Genomic DNA, 16,728 nt, shown 5'->3' with positions numbered 1-16,728 from the left:
ATATTCGTAAACTTAGTGATTTGTGTTTTTTAGTAGAAATTATATTAAGTAGAAGTTTTTCATGTTTCAGAGATCTGAATGAAATAAAGATATATTTGATTGAATATTTTATTAATTACAGCATTCAACAGAAGGTGTCAGATTGACAGCTCTGAATGACAGCAGCCTTGACTTGTCTATGGACAGTGATAACAGCATGTCTGTGCCTTCACCTACTAGTGCTATGAAGACCAGTCCATTGAACAGTTCTGGCAGCTCTCAGGGGTAAGGAAGAAGAGGAAACGGAAGAGGAGTGGCTGTATGCCAAACCCATTAGCTATATTCTCTTGTTGCTGTTAAGAGTGTCATTTTTATTCCAACTTCCAATTTTTTAAAAAAATACCTATTTGGGGGCAGTACTTTTTAGTTTTTCCTAATGTGTCATAGTTTTATTTTTGGGACTCATATGTCTTGATTCAGATATGAATGAATGTTAGTGCTGTAACTTCTCCAAATTTATATATTTAGACACCTACTGCTACAGTGAACTGTATGGTGTGCTAAGGAGAATAGACAAAAGGGACAAAACCACTTTGTTGTCCTAGAATTGCTTATACCTGTGTGGCAGGGGAACGTATCTGTGAAACTATTAGAGATCTTCTAGAGAAGGTAAAGGTTAGTTAGACTTGTTTTAGAGGAATTAAGTATCTCTTTAGCATTTAACTAGCACTTAAAATGTATTTATTTATATAGATATTTTTTAAGAGACGGAGTCTCACAACGTTGCCCAGGCTGGCCTTGAACTGCTGGGCTCAAGTGATCCCCCTGCCCCAGCCTCCTGAATAGCTTGTGACTATAGGTATGTGCGTGCCATCGTGCCCAGCATAAAGCAGTTAAAATTTTTTACTATGAAAGGAATACATGTCTGTGGCAGTAAAAATTAGAACCCAATAAAGCCATATTCATATATAGTTTCTGTAAGTCTTTATAGTGTATTCTAGGATTTTTTTATGAACATGCTACCGTATTTTCATAGGGAACTGTTTACAGTAGACTTCTGGGATGCTGGTAGTGTTTTAAACTTTGATGGTTATGCTGATTACTTTGTTAATCAACTTGAGCACTTTATTAATATATGTGTATTTCAGTTTTTAAAAATCAGTTTTAAAAATTGGATTGTCAGTTAATGTATAACCAATGGCAGAGGTACAGGTTGGATGATTCTCTGGATGAGTGTGAAATAGCAAATGCCGAGGTGTCATGGATTTCAGTTTTCTTCCCTTTGGACTTTGTGTACATGAGGTACATTTAGGCCAATCGTGCATAATCTGAAGACTTCAGCCCTGAAGTCCTTTAATTTTAAAATAGTTCCAATTTGTAGAGCATTAACTTCTATGTTTTTATTTTTAGTGTTTTTTTTTTTCTTAAGTGAAGAAGCAGACATTTTATTAAGGATTTGGGGATTTGTAAAACCCTTTCTGTACTTTGACCTTGTGCATATGTATATAAAATATGCATACGAACTGTACTAAGTAATTTCACAAACTTAGTCTTGAAATTTAGTTACTTGAGGTAACATTAAATAACTTCTGTACATAAAATTACTGAATTTTAAGTATGTGGTTGTATATTTGCTGAACAAATACTGAGTATTTATTATGTACTAGGCACTTTGCTAGCTATTTCAGGTTTTTTCCTGCATCTGGTTGTTCTCTGGCCAACTCTCCTTTTTTTTTTTAGTGGTTAAATATTTGTGTCCTTGAGGGTTCTCTCCCCTTCATCCCTTTATCCCATCTTGATATTGTCCCTGCTGGTATCACTTGCTTTGTTGACTTCATTTACATTCATGTACCAGTGAGCTACTTAGCTTCAGTAAGGTAACTGCTCTATGGCTGCACGTGATGAAAGTTGCCTAGGTACAAAAAATCAAAGTTCTTCATGTGTTTTCATCCTTGTCATGGCGTCGTCATTCACCAGTTTCAGAATGTGGGCTGCATAGCTGAGGGGGAGAGCAAGTAACCAGAGGACTTTTTGTTTTTATTTTTCTTTCAGGAGGTAATAAAAACTTGAGCTTATTTAAGTGCTAATGTGTAGGATTTATTTAAAACAGAACAGTTGAAGAGATACAGTAAAGGAGTGATCGTTTGAGGTAGTGGGATTTAGAACATAGATTGGGCTTTGGTATATGATGAGAAGAATAATTCCATTATATAGAGAAGAAGAGGTGTGTCTGTTTTAAATTTATACTTAGAACTTGGGATAATTCCTGGCTAATGGCTTTGACTGTGAAGTAGGAAACAAGTTCCTTTGCTGAGATTGGCATGTGAAATCAAAGGAAATGGGGGAGAGACTTGGGGCAAGTACAGAGGCTTTAAAATAACTTATTTTTAAAGTACAATATTAAAATATCCGCATGTCACTTAAGAATCTTTGTTGATTACCTGGACTATAGTATGGTCTTTTAGGGTTTCGTAAACCTTTAGACGTTGTATATAAAAATTTATTTCTGTTTTTTTGACCATTTTCTTATTGGTAACTTTAAAACGATTTTTGATACACCCCAAATCAGTAAGCCTGTTAGCCAAAATCAGTTAAGAATAGATCTTTTAAGCCGGGCGCAGTGGCTCACGCCTGTAATCCTAGCACTCTGGGAGGCCGAGGCGGGCAGATCACTGGAGCTCAGGAGTTCAAGACCAGCCTGAGCAAGAGCGAGACCCCGCCTCTACTAAAAATAGAAAGAAATTATCTGGGCAACTAAAAATATATATAGAGAAAATTAGCCGGGCATGGTGGCGCATGCCTGTAGTCCCAGCTACTCGGGAGGCTGAGGCAGTTAGGATCACTTAAGCCCACGAGTTTGAGGTTGCTGTGAGCTAGGCTGATGCCACGGCACTCACTCTAGCCGGGGCAACAGAGCGAGACTCTGTCTCAAAAAAAAAAAAGAATAGATCTTTTATAACTGTTCCGGCCAATGTTTTAGCCAGTAACTATATGTGGCAATTTAAATTTAATTAATATTAAATAAAATTAAATATTCAGTTCCTCACTAGTTGTATTTCAAGTGCAGAGTAGTTCTGTCTTTCTAGTGACTACCATATGGTAGTACAGGGCATTTCTGTCATCACAGAAAGTTCTGTTTGGACAGTGATGCTTTAGAATGTGTGCTTTTGATTATTGGTTATATTTTATCAGATAAAGTTCATTACTGAAGTATATGTATGGGAAGTAAAACTAAATCATTTACTTTAGAAAATAACTTCTACACATATCAAGTATTATTGAATTTTATTTTCACTTTTTTTTTTATTTGCTTTTAAATTTAATTTAAAAAAAATTTTAATTTTTTTTTTTTAGCAGAAACAGTCCTGCTCCAGCTGTAACAGCAGCATCCATGACCAACATACAGGCTACTGAAGTTTCTGTGCCACAAGTAAATTCCAGTGAAAGCTCAGGGGGTAAGGAGATTGGTTTGATAGATTTGATATTAATAATTCTTAAGGTATATTTGGTTCAGCCTTCATTTTGAAAAATAAGTTTGTTGAGTAGGTTTAATTGTTTTTTAAATGCCATTTTATTATTTGCATGGAAAGTTATTCATGAAATCAAATTGAGAGAAATAAAAAAGTTTACAATTTGATGTTGTAACTATTTATTTTGAATTTATTCATATATTTGCTACTTAGGTACATCGAGTGAAAGCATTCCTCAAACTGCCACACAACCAGCCATTTCTCCACCACCAAAGCCTACGGTCTCCAGAGTTGTTTCTTCAATACGTCTGGTAAACCCACCACCTAGACCTTCAGGAAATGCAGCAACAAAAATACCTAATCCTATAGTGGGAATCAAAAGGACATCCTCACCTCATAAAGAAGAGAGTCCCAAGAAAACCAAAACAGAAGAGGTATATATATATATATATGTGTATATATATATTTAAATATATTAGTTAGCTATGCCAATACCAGCTTGCTTATTTTTAAGTCCAGTGGAAGAAAACTGTGAGCCAAAATTGAGAAGGATCAGGCAGCAAAGCTTTTAGAAAATTTTTAGATGTGTCTGTAATAATTTGGTGCCATAGTTTCTCTTCACCTTTCTGTCTCTTCTCAGTAAGTACCTCTTCCATAAAGCTGTGTCTTTCATTTAAGTGTTTTAAGTATGTGTGTAGTTAACATATGTACTCTGTAACACAATTTAGCATAGAATTACATGTCATCTTTATTATTCTCTAATGACTGTATCTTTTATTTGTACTGATTTTTTTGATGGCACCTTTGGACGGTTTTTTGCTTCTGTGATCCAGATGGCGTTTTGGAGTTTCTGTATTGTATATGGTATTACAGGATCACTGAATACTAGAGGATCTCAGGGAATTCTTAATGGATGACTGAATAAGGTTGTAAAGTCAGATTTATTTTGGGACCTTGAATGATTAGTTCCTTCAGCCCTTCAGGAAACCTGGTAGCAATACTTGCACTTTCTATAGTAGCTGGTTTACCTTGTCACAGTCTGAAACAATTTTTGGAAAACCATTAAAAATGTACGTTGATTTGGTGTGAATCTTAAAATAGAAGTAGTCTTGTTACACAATTTCATTGCTCCCTGGAATCACTCTTATGTTGTTTTCATGTTAACAAGGCATCCCGTATTGCCCCAGAGATGATAGTCCAAAAGCACCCATTTCATTGTAATTTCTACCTGAGAATTTAGGAATTTACTTATCACACCAGAGGTTTTTTAGAATGGAAAAAAAAAATCTAGGTTTCTTATGGAGTCTATAATGTTTTTATTGGTAACGGTGAAAAATTATTTGTCTCTAATTTATAAGTATTCTGTTACTTAGTTTATTCTGAAGGCTTTTGGAATAGCTACTGTTAACTAAAAATGAATAATTTGATGAATTTTGTTACTCTTATGCAAAATGAGAATGAAAAATGGATATATTATAGTACTTTAAATCATTACTTATAATATTTAAAACAGTGTAAATGCTGTGTAAGTAATTGTTGTACTTTATTTGTGTTATTTTTTTATTATTGTATTATTTTTGTTTCCCCCCCCAAATATTTTTGATATGTGGTGGTTGGTTGAATTCATAGATTTGGAACCCACAGATATGGAAGGGCCCTACTGTATCTGTTATCTTAGAAGATGTATTCTGAAAACCCTTCTGTGTCTGTGTAATTACCTCTTAAGGCAGTGATTTCCATCCTTGGTTGTACATTAGAATTACTTTTTCAGGTTTTTTGTTGTTCTTGTTTTTAGTACAGATTTTAGGGCCTCCTCCAGATACACTGAATCAGAGACCTTCTGGGAGTTAGGCCTGGGAATCTTATTAAAAGCCCTGCTGGCACATGATTGTGTTGTACAGCAACCTAAGAATGTATTAGTTTTGGTATAAATTACACATTGTGCCTACTGATATTTGTTTGAAGTTGTCAGAGCATTTCAGAATTCGAATTTCTTTTTACCTTAGTAAAGTACGTGTAAAGATAACTCTAGATGTTTTAACATTTGGTTTCCTTAATGTTATAGATGGCACACTGAAAGCTCTGACTAAATAAATTTATATCAGCACAATGTTTGCAATTTTATTTGTGCTTATCCTGATAGAATGACACTTGGGTTTCTTATCTGATTTAGAGAAGCAATAGGAATATAGAATTTTAAAACTTAGTATAGAAATTAAAAAAATACAAAAGTAAAGAGAGTCGTTTAATGTCCTTTTGTACCTATCACACAAGCTTCAGTTGTAATGAGCTCTCAGGCAAACTATGTACCCTTAATTCTTTCTTCCTTTTCCCCTTGCCCTTATGTTATTTAAAAACAGAATCTAGACATATCATTTTTTTAGAATTTTTAAAATTACGTATCTAAAAAAGAAAGCATAAATGATAAAATTAGCTCACTTAGAAAAATTAACAATTCATTAGTATCATCAAATATCTATTCTGTGCTCAAATGTCCCTGATTGATTTTTATAAAAAAAATAATCTGTTCAAATCTGGAACTAAAACAAGATACCTACCTTGTAATTGTTTGATGTTTTTTAAGTCTCCTTTAAAATATAGATTCTCCCTGTCCCTTTTTTTCCTGTAGTTTTTTTGTTCTGTATAATTTCTCAGACTGGATTTTGTTTATGGCATTTCCTTGGTGCACATAGAATTACAAGGTAGAGAAGAGATCTCAGGTTATTTCATAGGCTAATCTTCATTTCTCAGCAGAGGAATGTGCTGCTTAGGGGCTTTTCCAGTTCCAAATCTAATTACAGTCAGAGAGTCAGAGGCAGGATTAGAACCCAGGCTTAATTATCCCATGGTACTAAAGTTGAGGAATTTTATTATATATAACATAAATATTATATAATATCTATATTATATCATGTTTATATAATGAATAGCCTAATTTTGAAGCCCTTCTAAACTGGGCCTTTTATTCTGTTAACAAATACTTGATATTAGAAATTTTAGCAAAGTAGAAAGAAATACTTGTCCCACTCAGTAATCCACTAACATGTATATAGATTGGAGAGTTTTAGATAATGTGAAGTAGTTTAGTTCTGTTTAATGATCATCATATCCTGAAGCTTTTTGAATATAATGGTAATGTAAAAGAGAAATAGGAAAAAAGCTTGCTTTATTTCCTAGATTATATAGCTAAAGTAAGCTGTATACATTTTAAAATTTTTGTATGGAAAATTTCAAACATGTACAAAAGTACAATGAGCTGTCATGTTTACCTCACCTAGCTTCAACATTTAACAACTGATGACCGGCCTTGTTTTATCTGCTTGCCCACTTACTCCCCCATTGTTTTGAAGCACGTCCCACGCATACCATTTCAACTATAAATATTTCACTGTGTATCTAAAAATAAAGACTTCTAAAAAACATAACCACAGTGTATTTATCGCAGAAACATTAACAATAATTCCAGTGTTAACATATCGAGTCAGTATTCAGATTTGCCCAGTTGTGACTTAATATTACTGTTTTCTAAGTTTATTTGCATGACATAAATTTCTTATTGTAATTGGATGATATCATATTAACTCTCTCTAATCTATAAGTTAGTCTGCAGTTTCTATGTTTTTTTTTTTTTTTTTTGAAAGCCACATTAAAAATTAAATTTTAGTTCTGAAAAAATAGTGTCAAAGTGATTTTTGAGACCCAAGGCAGGCATTTCTCAAATCTTGTATTCTTCAGGGTGGTAATAGGTCTTAACAAGAAGGGAGATTCTGTGGTTAATTATGTTCAGGAAAGTTAAAGTGGTATTGTTTATAGAATCTCTCAGAACTTTTTATGTGCTAATATATGTATGGAGTCTCCCAGAACGGGAGAGTGATAGTATGCCAAGTTCCTAAACTTGCTTGATCAGGGAACTCTTTTTTTTTTTTTCCCCCTTACAAAAAATATTTTATAAACTTAGTGATTTGAGCAATGTACTTTAGGTGGTGATGATCTACAGTAACAGTTTTCCTAATGTTCTTTTTAATTTTAGTAGCTACTGTGAAGCCATATTAAATTTATTAATCTGAAAAAACATTTTTGAAAAGGAACCAGTAATTTTAAGACTGTACTTGATCTTACAGGTTTAATCATTTTATAGTTAAAAAATATATAAATTAAAGCATTGATTGGCAAATAATCTAAATTTTTCATTTTAGAGAATAAAGCTTTTTTTTTTAAAAACAGGATGAAACAAGTGAAGATGCTAACTGTCTTGCTTTGAGTGGACATGATAAAACAGAAACAAAGGTATACTAATTTAGCCTTTAGAATACATACACAAGAGTGCGGAAGATGTTATAGAAATGTCTCTAGAAGATTGTATTTTGTGCTATAGCTTGTAGATATTTTTCAGTATTGCTTTTTAGGGAAGTATTTGTTCCTTTTTAATGCTAATTTATGATGCTGAAATCTGAAGGGAATATAGTGGTGAGTGAGACATGTTCGATACCTTTAAAGGAGCTTATGATTAATTTGAGAAGATAAGATGTAGATGTAATTAATTACATTATCAAAGAAAATTAAAGCAATTGAGGGTTGGGGTTCTGAGGAGCAAGAGAGGAAAGATGTTCTTTCTGACTGCAGAAACTGTAAAAGTTTTTATGGAAGAAAGAAATAGCATTTGAAGTGGTCCTTGAAGGATACGTAGGATTTTTGGCAGTCCAGGATGAGGCCATCTCCCTATTGGGTTAAGAGTATGGTATGATTAGTTAGAGAAGCAGTTTTTGGCAGAAGGGTTTGGCTGGGCTGCATGGGGCTTGAATGAGGTAGATTGGTTTTTTTCCAAAATGTGAAAGACTCATTTTTTCAGAAATTGAAAGATGCTGAAGGCTTTTAACTTTATTCCCCTTTGTTTTAGAAAAGTTGGATATCCTCTCCCTTTTCCCATGTCATCCATATTCCCATGATGGATATTTTAACATGTATTCTCTTTGTATCTTTCTAGATTTTGTGTGTGCCCTCATATGTGCATACACACCAATGCCTTTTGCTTTTAATTTTGCTTCACTTTGTAAACAAAGAAAAAAATGTCATTATGTAATCTACAAAATTATTATTAATGGCTTCATAGAATGCTATCTTAAGGCTATTATCATATTTTATTCAACCAATTCCCTATGGTTAGCAATTGTTTCCATTTAAAAAAGAAAGTTGTGCTTTCCTGCTGTAATATTAACTGTAGCTAAATACCTGCCATCCTTTCATGTTTGTTTATTCAGGGTAAATTAATGAAAAAATAGTATGCTTAATTTAAAACTTGATACACACTACGAAGTTGTCCTCCAGAAAGGCTGCGCTTCTTCATTCCTATTCCTTATACCTTGTTTACCCTTTTCAGTTTCATAAGAGAAAACTGATATTTCATTGTTTTATTTTTATTTGTATTTTATAGAAATTGAAGTTTTAAAGTATGTTTATTTTCATTTGTGTGTATTATATATTCTTTTGTGCACTGCCTTAAACAAGTTTTGAGCAATGGAATGACATGGTTTACCCTGTGTTTTCTGATTATACTTAGAGTGGAATCAGTGCACTAATTTTGAGGGAGGGGAGTAAAAACCATAAGGAGAGAGAAATCTTTTAGAGACATTTTTAAATAAAGGCATGAGGCAATTTTTGTGCTTCTGGATAATTTTATTTAACAATATTAAATGGGTTTTTTTTTTTTTTTTTTCACATAGCTAAGAGCTTTCCTTGGGTTTAGGTTCTGTTAATTATCATCTGGGCAACATTTCATAATGTGCCTGTGTGTGTCTTTAATTATTGTTTGCTTATTGTCTAAGTTGGAGCTAGTTGGAAAGTCATGGGATATTTTGACCAGGCCTTATAAGATTTAAATAGGCAAATAGAAATTTTCAAATATCCGAAATGGTGACATAACCCATAATGAGGCTTAATAGATGATTTTGTAATTAGTCACATCTTTCTCTTGATCCCTCCTGTCTTCCAGTTTGTTTTTTTTATTAGCCACCAAACCCAGTTATGTTCTTTTATTCTTTTTTTTAAGTCTCTTTTCCCCCTCCCCATCCTCTTTGTCTCACAGGAACAGCTTGATACAGAGACAAGTACAACTCAATCAGAAACTATTCAGACAGCGGCTTCTCTGTTGGCCTCTCAGGTACTAAGTGTAAAGCAAGGAGAGTTTTGTAAATGTTCTTAAGGTTAGTGTGGTATCTTGAATTAAAATGAGAATTCATAGAAGACTATTAAAATTATCTTTGTGAAAGTAAGTACTTGCTAGGCCTATAAATTTATTTATTGTGGTTTTAAGGCAGGGCACTGGATTTAATGGAATCTTTCTTTTGTGCTGTCTAGTTTCTAACTCATTCCCTTATATATTATTTAATATTGCAAATCATTTAAATCCTTACTACTCATGTATACAGGATTCATATAGAGGTTTTATTTATAGGTCAAAGAATGAAATTTAAACTAGGAAAGAACTGAAAACCATTCTGTGTATACTTTTTTGTAGGGTTAATATTACCTTTTTATTTATTTATTTATTTTTATTTATTTATTTATTTTTTTGAGACAGAGTCTCGCTTTGTTGCCCGGGCTAGAGTGAGTGCCGTGGCGTTAGCCTAGCTCACAGCAACCTCAAACTCCTGGGCTTAAGCGATCCTACTGCCTCAGCCTCCCGAGTAGCTGGGACTATAGGCATGCGCCACCATGCCCGGCTAATTTTTTCTATAGATATTTTTAATTGGCCAGATAATTTCTATTTTTAGTACAGACGAGGTCTCGCTCTTGCTCAGGCTGGTCTCCAACTCCTGACCTCGAGCAATCCACCCACCTCAGCCTCCCAGAGTGCTAGGATTACAGGCGTGAGCCACCGCGCCCGGCCTACCTTTTTATTTTTAAAATGTGTTTCTGCCTCAGTTTTCACTACTAGTTTTCAGTTAGTTATTTAGTATAACCCATAGTTATTCAGAATTATTTTTTCACTTGTCCGAGCAATTCTACTTGTGAACAGTCCCTTACAGTATACAGCAGGCATCTGGAATCTTTTTTCATTGATTTGTGAACCTTCATTTTGTTTATGAAATAATTGTTTTCTTCTTGAATCCTTTCAAGTTGAATAAACCTCAAAGTCTGGGTCAAACTCTGACACAAAGTAAATATTTTCTTTAAGTATATAGTAAACTGATTAACCTCTACAAAGTAACTGAGATAACTAACTGCTGCCTAGTAATACTGCTGTACTGATAATACAATGATCATTTTGCCACTTTGTGGCATATAGTTACTTTACTGTGATCATCTAAAATGTGATTTTGCTGGATGTTAACTTTCAGTCTTTAGAGATACATAAATATGTTTAGTTTCTTGAGTGTTTTTTATTTCCATAATATTTATCTAATAAAACTTTGGGAGGGGTAACTAAAATAACATTAGGAAGTATTGCACTTAATATTGATACATAGACAAACCTGTTGATCAAACTTAAACTGTCCTGTGATTGTGATTGCATGTCTTTTGGTTTGCCGCCTTTCTCTCTAGAACTATTTTCATTGTTTTGTCTTCTTGAGTTCATCCCTATAATAATTAGTATCCATGGATACTTGCCTCTTAGATATTTTTATGAGCGAGTAGAATTTTCTCTCTGGTTTTTGTTTGTTTGTTTGTTATTAGAGGTAGGGTCTTACTTTGTCACCCAGGCTAGAGTACAGTGGTGCAGTTACAGCTCACTGCAACCTCAAACTCCTGATCAAATGATCCTCCCGCCTCCTGAGTAGCTGGGACGTGCCACCCATGCCCAGCTAATTTTTTTTTTTTATTTTTGTTTTGTAGAGATGGGGTCTTTTTATGTTGCTTAGGCTAGGCTTGAATTCCTGACCTCAAAGGATCCTCTCACCTCGGCCTCCCAAAGTGCTGGGCTCCCAGTGTGCTGGGATTATAGGCATGAACTACCATGCCTGGATAGAATTTTCTTGCTAAAGAAAGGATTTCTAGAGCCATTGGGAGAAAAACCACCCAGTTATAAAAAAGAATGATTATATTGATTAAAAAACTATGTCACTGTGTTTGGTGATATTAGGGACATACTTATTTCTAGGAAGGTGATAATATTGTGGCTATATCTAACAAAGAGTTCTTATTGTTTTGAGATAAACCTTGAAATATTTACAGATGGAATGATAGGATCTCTAGGATTTGCTTCAGAATAATACAGGGATTGAAGGTGGGAGGCCAGTAGATTGGCTTTGATTTGACAATTGATGAAGCTGGGTAATGAATACATGGGGAGTCATTATACAGTACTCTATACTTTGAGGTATGTTTGGAATTTTCCATAACAAAACATTTTAAAATACATCTCTTTTTAAATGTTAAAGAAATCTTGTGATTTAATATATTTAACACAATAAAAACCCACCTAAAAATGTAGAGTAATTAAATTATTGGTCAGCTATATAGATTTAATTTTACAATTTACAGTGTCAAAAATTAATAAATTTACTGCTGCTTCTGTGTATAAGGTGAACTTTAAGTATTTTCCCACACGGGGGTGCTCCAATACCAGTTAATATTACAGCTATTAGTGCTATAATAAGTAAATACAGTTTAGCATTAACTTAATTATATGATAGGTGATTCTTAGAGGAATGTATTTTTAAAAGCTATATTTGAAATCACTTAGGAGTGTTTAATATTGCTAAAATATTAAAATATTCATACTTAAATTTCTACAATTATAGAACAAATGTAGTAATTGTCATATTTGCATTCCATTTTTGAGAACATTTTAAAGTATTTTTATTTAAATTTTTAATACTTTTTTTCTCATTATAAAGTTCCATCATTTCTTAGGAAGTAAAGCAATGGAAAATACATCTCATCATTAAATTACAGTGCTTTGAACGATGTTGTGTTCTTTGCTTTCATTCTCAGAAAACATCCAGTACAGACCTTTCTGATATCCCTGCTCTCCCTGCAAATCCTATTCCTGTTATCAAGAATTCAATAAAACTGAGATTGAATCGGTAAAAACAACCTCAGGGGTCCATAAACAATATCTGCCAACTCAACCTGTTGTCTTCAAATGCTAAAAAAGGAGAATGGAGGGTACAAGACTAGACATGACTGAAAATGGATTTGGGTTTTTTTGGTGACCTCCCTTACTGGGCTAATCAGCACTTGATCGGAAGTCCAGGTTAGTATGTGAAGCCAGGAGTACTATTATTATTGTGTTAGCAACAGTTGCATTAACAATTTCAAAAAATTACTGCCTTTAAAAAAACGAAAACAACAACAAAAAAAACACCTCAAGCTATATTTGTATCCATAATTGACATCTGGATTGGGTTTATGTTTGATGCATTGTTTAGAAAATTTGCAATACAAACTGGCATAAGAATTACTTATTCTGATGATGCACTTTTATGTATTTTTTATTAGAAAGTAGAACTAATTTTAGATTTTCAGCTTGATGGATTTTCATTTTTTCCTGAAGAATTTCCTTTACCATTAGTCTTCAAATTGGATACCGTTGTGCAGTGGTGTACTGTTATACTTCAGAGAAAGGATAAGAGTACATCTAGTTCAGTCCCTATGGGGTAGCTGTAACCTTTAAAAATGAAATGTCAACTTTAGGGTACATTTGACATTGAAAGAATAATTAGGAAATAACTTGGTTTTGATGGGGTCATGATTAAGAAATGATATATTGGTTTTATTTATAGAATTGTTTTATAGTGCATACAAATCAGCGATCGGCCAGCAGATATTTTTCTTTGAGCTGTGAAAGCTCTGTATTCTTTTGCCTTCAATCTGTTGTCTTCAAAACAAAAAAAGCTTTTTGCACCTCCTCTTCCCACCTTTTCTTCTTTTTTCTTTTTGCTTGTATGCACAAGGTAGGACTTACTTCATAAGAAACAGAATGCCAGTATTTTCTTAAGCCATGATGTAAAACCAATGACCCTGTGGCCACATGGCACAGAACACTAAATCTTGGTCCCGTGGCTGAAACTTTAGGGTGACTAAAAGTAATGCCTGTGAAACATGATATCTATCTTGGATGGCTGTTTGATCTCTAAGTAAGAGGAATTTTGTACACTCCACAGAACTCCTGTCTGTAGTAAAATTGATTTTCAATTTTAAACATGTGGGCAAAAAGGCATTTTCTCCAAGATTTTAAAACTAATTTTTATTTTTAAATGATTTACCAAAGTTTGTCAGTACATTTTACATATAGAAGCATTTAAAAAATCATTTCTAACAAGCACTTGACATCTAATCAGCTCTCTACTACTTTTTTATTTTATCAAAAGATTAGGAACTTTCTTTAAAGAAAATAATTTCTCATAATTAAGCAGAACATCTATCTTTACAAAGTATGAGGGATGCCAGATGTTGATAAACTTACTCACTCTTTCTTAATCTGAACAAAATAAACCTAACAGATTTTTCTGATGAGCATGTTTATGAATCCTCCATTGTGCTCCATTCTATCACATGTGCATTTTTCATGTTAAACTGCAATTACTTAAACTCTTCCCCATCCTTCTAAATTAATTTTCCGAAGTTGGAGTGTAGTCTTTCCCCCCTTAGGCTATGCATTAATTGAGGCTTTCTTTTCACCATGATTTTATGATGTCTAGTACACAGTCTTTCTGCTTCCCACATCCACGCTTTGCACAGTCACCTTGCCCTTCCTCCCACCACCTATGAGAAAAGATGGTCATACTAACAGGTGAAGTGTACAAGGTGTCTGTGTGTTTTGTGTAGCTTCAGAGTTAGATTGAAATTACCAGGCACAGATTTAGTCTTGTCATTTTGTTTACACATTGGGGAAAACAATTCAGTTTATTAAACGTTTCATGTAACTGCACCCAAGTTTTGCCAAGCTGGAAACTTGGACCTTTTCTGTGTAGTGACTTTTTAATTCTAGTTTTCATAACCTGGAGATCAGACTGTTGCTTTCGCATGATGTATGTAGTGTCTCATGACTGGAGTTTGCTTTGTTTTATAGTATCTGTACTCCTTGTATTTTTCAAGAGCTATTTTGTAAACAGATGATGTATTTCTCCATTGAAAACACAATAAAAAAAAAACAGCACAATCCCATAGTTGGCTGATTTCTTTTGACTATTCTGGGTTTTTTTTTTTTTTTTTTAGTGACTTTATTGGTTCTATTTAGAAGTTTATAGTTGGCTCTGAGTGAAGATTTGCAAAACAATTTACTTTGGTTTTACTTTGGTTACCTTGGAAAAGTTTGGTTTCTGGTTAACCTAAGCCATTAGCAGCAGCAAAATATTTATATGTCACATAATAATCAGGTATTTGTTTTGCATGTAATCTTTAGGGAGGAAAACATGAATATAGTTAATTCACTTTTAGCTATTCCGACCTCCAAAATATTTATTTTGTGTCTGTAGACACTGTATGTTACCTATGTATTTATTCTGTGCATGTAGACAAGTATGCTTCCTTTTCAAAGCTATTGGGTTTCAAAGCATTTGGCACTGTATCTCCGATGTCAGCAGGTGGCACTGTTGTTTTTCAGTAAATTTAGAATTATAGCCCTCAACCAGCCAGGATTCTGTTTCTTATTTTACTAAATCCAAATCAGACATTGCTTTTCTTAAACCCTGAAATGTACAACATTGCATAACTTAACTAATGGGTTAGGAATGAACTGTTTTGTATTTGTGATGGCCAGCTCTTGGATATCTTAAGTTTCTTGAGCTGGAGGGGCGGGGGGGGGGGGAGATGGCCCTCTTTATGTGGAAACCATTATTCTGAGGGACATGTAGTCCTTCATATTTCATTTGTAAAATTCCAAATTTGAATACCTTCCCTATATATAAAAATATATGGCTGCAATGTGGGACAACTTTTTAATAAAAGTATAATTTAACTTTTAAGACTGTTCAGTAAAAGGGAAAGCATAAAAATTACTCTTGACTCCATTGTTAACAGAATTGAACTTGCTGTACTTCAAATCTACCTTGATAGACACCTACACATGGGACTGAATACCACACTTTCTGAGTTTTATCATCCACATGATCTTTTGGCATTTCATGTATCTTGCTAAATGAGTAACATTATAATTGAAAGTTTTATGTTTTGTGGCTCTAGGCATATTCTGGAATAAAGTTTTTATTTTTCTAATTAATGCCTCTTTTTTTTCTTCACACAGAAAAATGTTTTAGAGTGCTGCATAGTATTAATTCTGGCTGCATTCAAGGTGGCAATAAATGATCAGCAGCTCCAAATAGTAATTGACATATGAAAGGATATATCATTAATATACAAAACTTATAGATCGAGCCCTGGAAATGTTATGTTAATGCATTTAAATGCATTTAAACAAAAAGATAAACTGTTTACCTAAAAAGGCATTGAACAGTCCTTTTGATAATAAAAATGAATAGTACAAGGCAAATAAGTTGCCTTTTAGCCTGAATTTTGTGTTTCCTTCTGTTTTTTAGTTCTCCACATTTTTCTTCTTCTATTAGCTTTTCTTCAGGCTCAAATCACAAATGGATGCTGTCTTAACTCAGACCTGAACTTGGTAAATGAAGTATTAAGTGTATTCTGTAATAAACGTGACCTTTAGTCATATAAATGATCTGTTTAATTTGTGTAATTTTTTTTTCATTTTTGTAGAATCAGTTCCTCCTTTCTGTATTCTTATCAATTAAAAAATTCTTGTTACATTTTATATAGCTTTATTTGCACCAAATGAGAAAGATGGCATTAATGTTTCTGAGCCATGTATTTCAGAAGTGATTGTACTTCATTCTGGAAGTGATTTCATATACTTAGGAAATCATTTCAACTCCTGCTTTTCTTCCTCAGAAACATGGTTTTGTCTCAATATTCTGGGAACATCATTGCAGCTGATCAAACCACTCAAGTATTTTGTTGAAAGGGAAGGAATGTTAAGTACGTTTTTTCTTTCTTTGTAGCTCACCTGTCCCCCCACTCTCCCTTCACAGGCCTTTTCTTGAAAGGGTAGAAGTAAGGCTATACTTAAGTTCCTATTTCAGAAACCTCATGTATGTATGTGTGGAGGGCTGTGGTTTTCATTATTGTGCTTTTTCCCTCCAATTTTAATATGTTTCATATTTTAATCTAGCTAAAAATCATCTACAAAGGGCACAGTACTGTTTAGAGTTTATTGAGTTTAACTACTGTTTAATGGAAATAAGACTGTAATCATTTTCCCTCTGGTTTGGGTATCTTTAAATTCCACCTGGGTGATGGGAAATATAGCTATTCAAGTAAT

The 16,728-nt window shown here is 33.5% G+C and overlaps 1 protein-coding gene across 7 annotated transcripts in view; it reads left to right on the top strand.

Moving 5' to 3' along the window:
• The window catches only part of PAPOLA (poly(A) polymerase alpha), a 59,825-nt gene extending 45,272 nt beyond the window's left edge, over positions 1 to 14,553 (top strand). For 2 of the 7 annotated variants that reach the window (XM_045561108.1, XM_045561164.1), the window contains 6 exons: positions 122 to 264; positions 3,334 to 3,434; positions 3,663 to 3,883; positions 7,674 to 7,736; positions 9,532 to 9,606; positions 12,384 to 14,553. In XM_045561108.1, the coding sequence (XP_045417064.1) occupies positions 122 to 264; positions 3,334 to 3,434; positions 3,663 to 3,883; positions 7,674 to 7,736; positions 9,532 to 9,606; positions 12,384 to 12,479 (699 nt within the window). In that variant the 3' untranslated portion in view covers positions 12,480 to 14,553. The remainder of the gene's footprint in view (positions 1 to 121; positions 265 to 3,333; positions 3,435 to 3,662; positions 3,884 to 7,673; positions 7,737 to 9,531; positions 9,607 to 12,383) is intronic. The other 5 variants (XM_045561118.1, XM_045561138.1, XM_045561128.1 and 2 more) reach the window with 5 other exon arrangements.
• The last annotated feature ends 2,175 nt before the right edge of the window (positions 14,554 to 16,728 follow it).

Source organism: Lemur catta, chromosome 1 (genome assembly GCF_020740605.2).
Source record: "Lemur catta isolate mLemCat1 chromosome 1, mLemCat1.pri, whole genome shotgun sequence".
NCBI lineage: Eukaryota > Metazoa > Chordata > Mammalia > Primates > Lemuridae > Lemur > Lemur catta.
The sequence above is the reverse complement of the archived record's forward strand: the minus strand, read 5'-3'. Positions and strand labels throughout refer to the sequence as shown.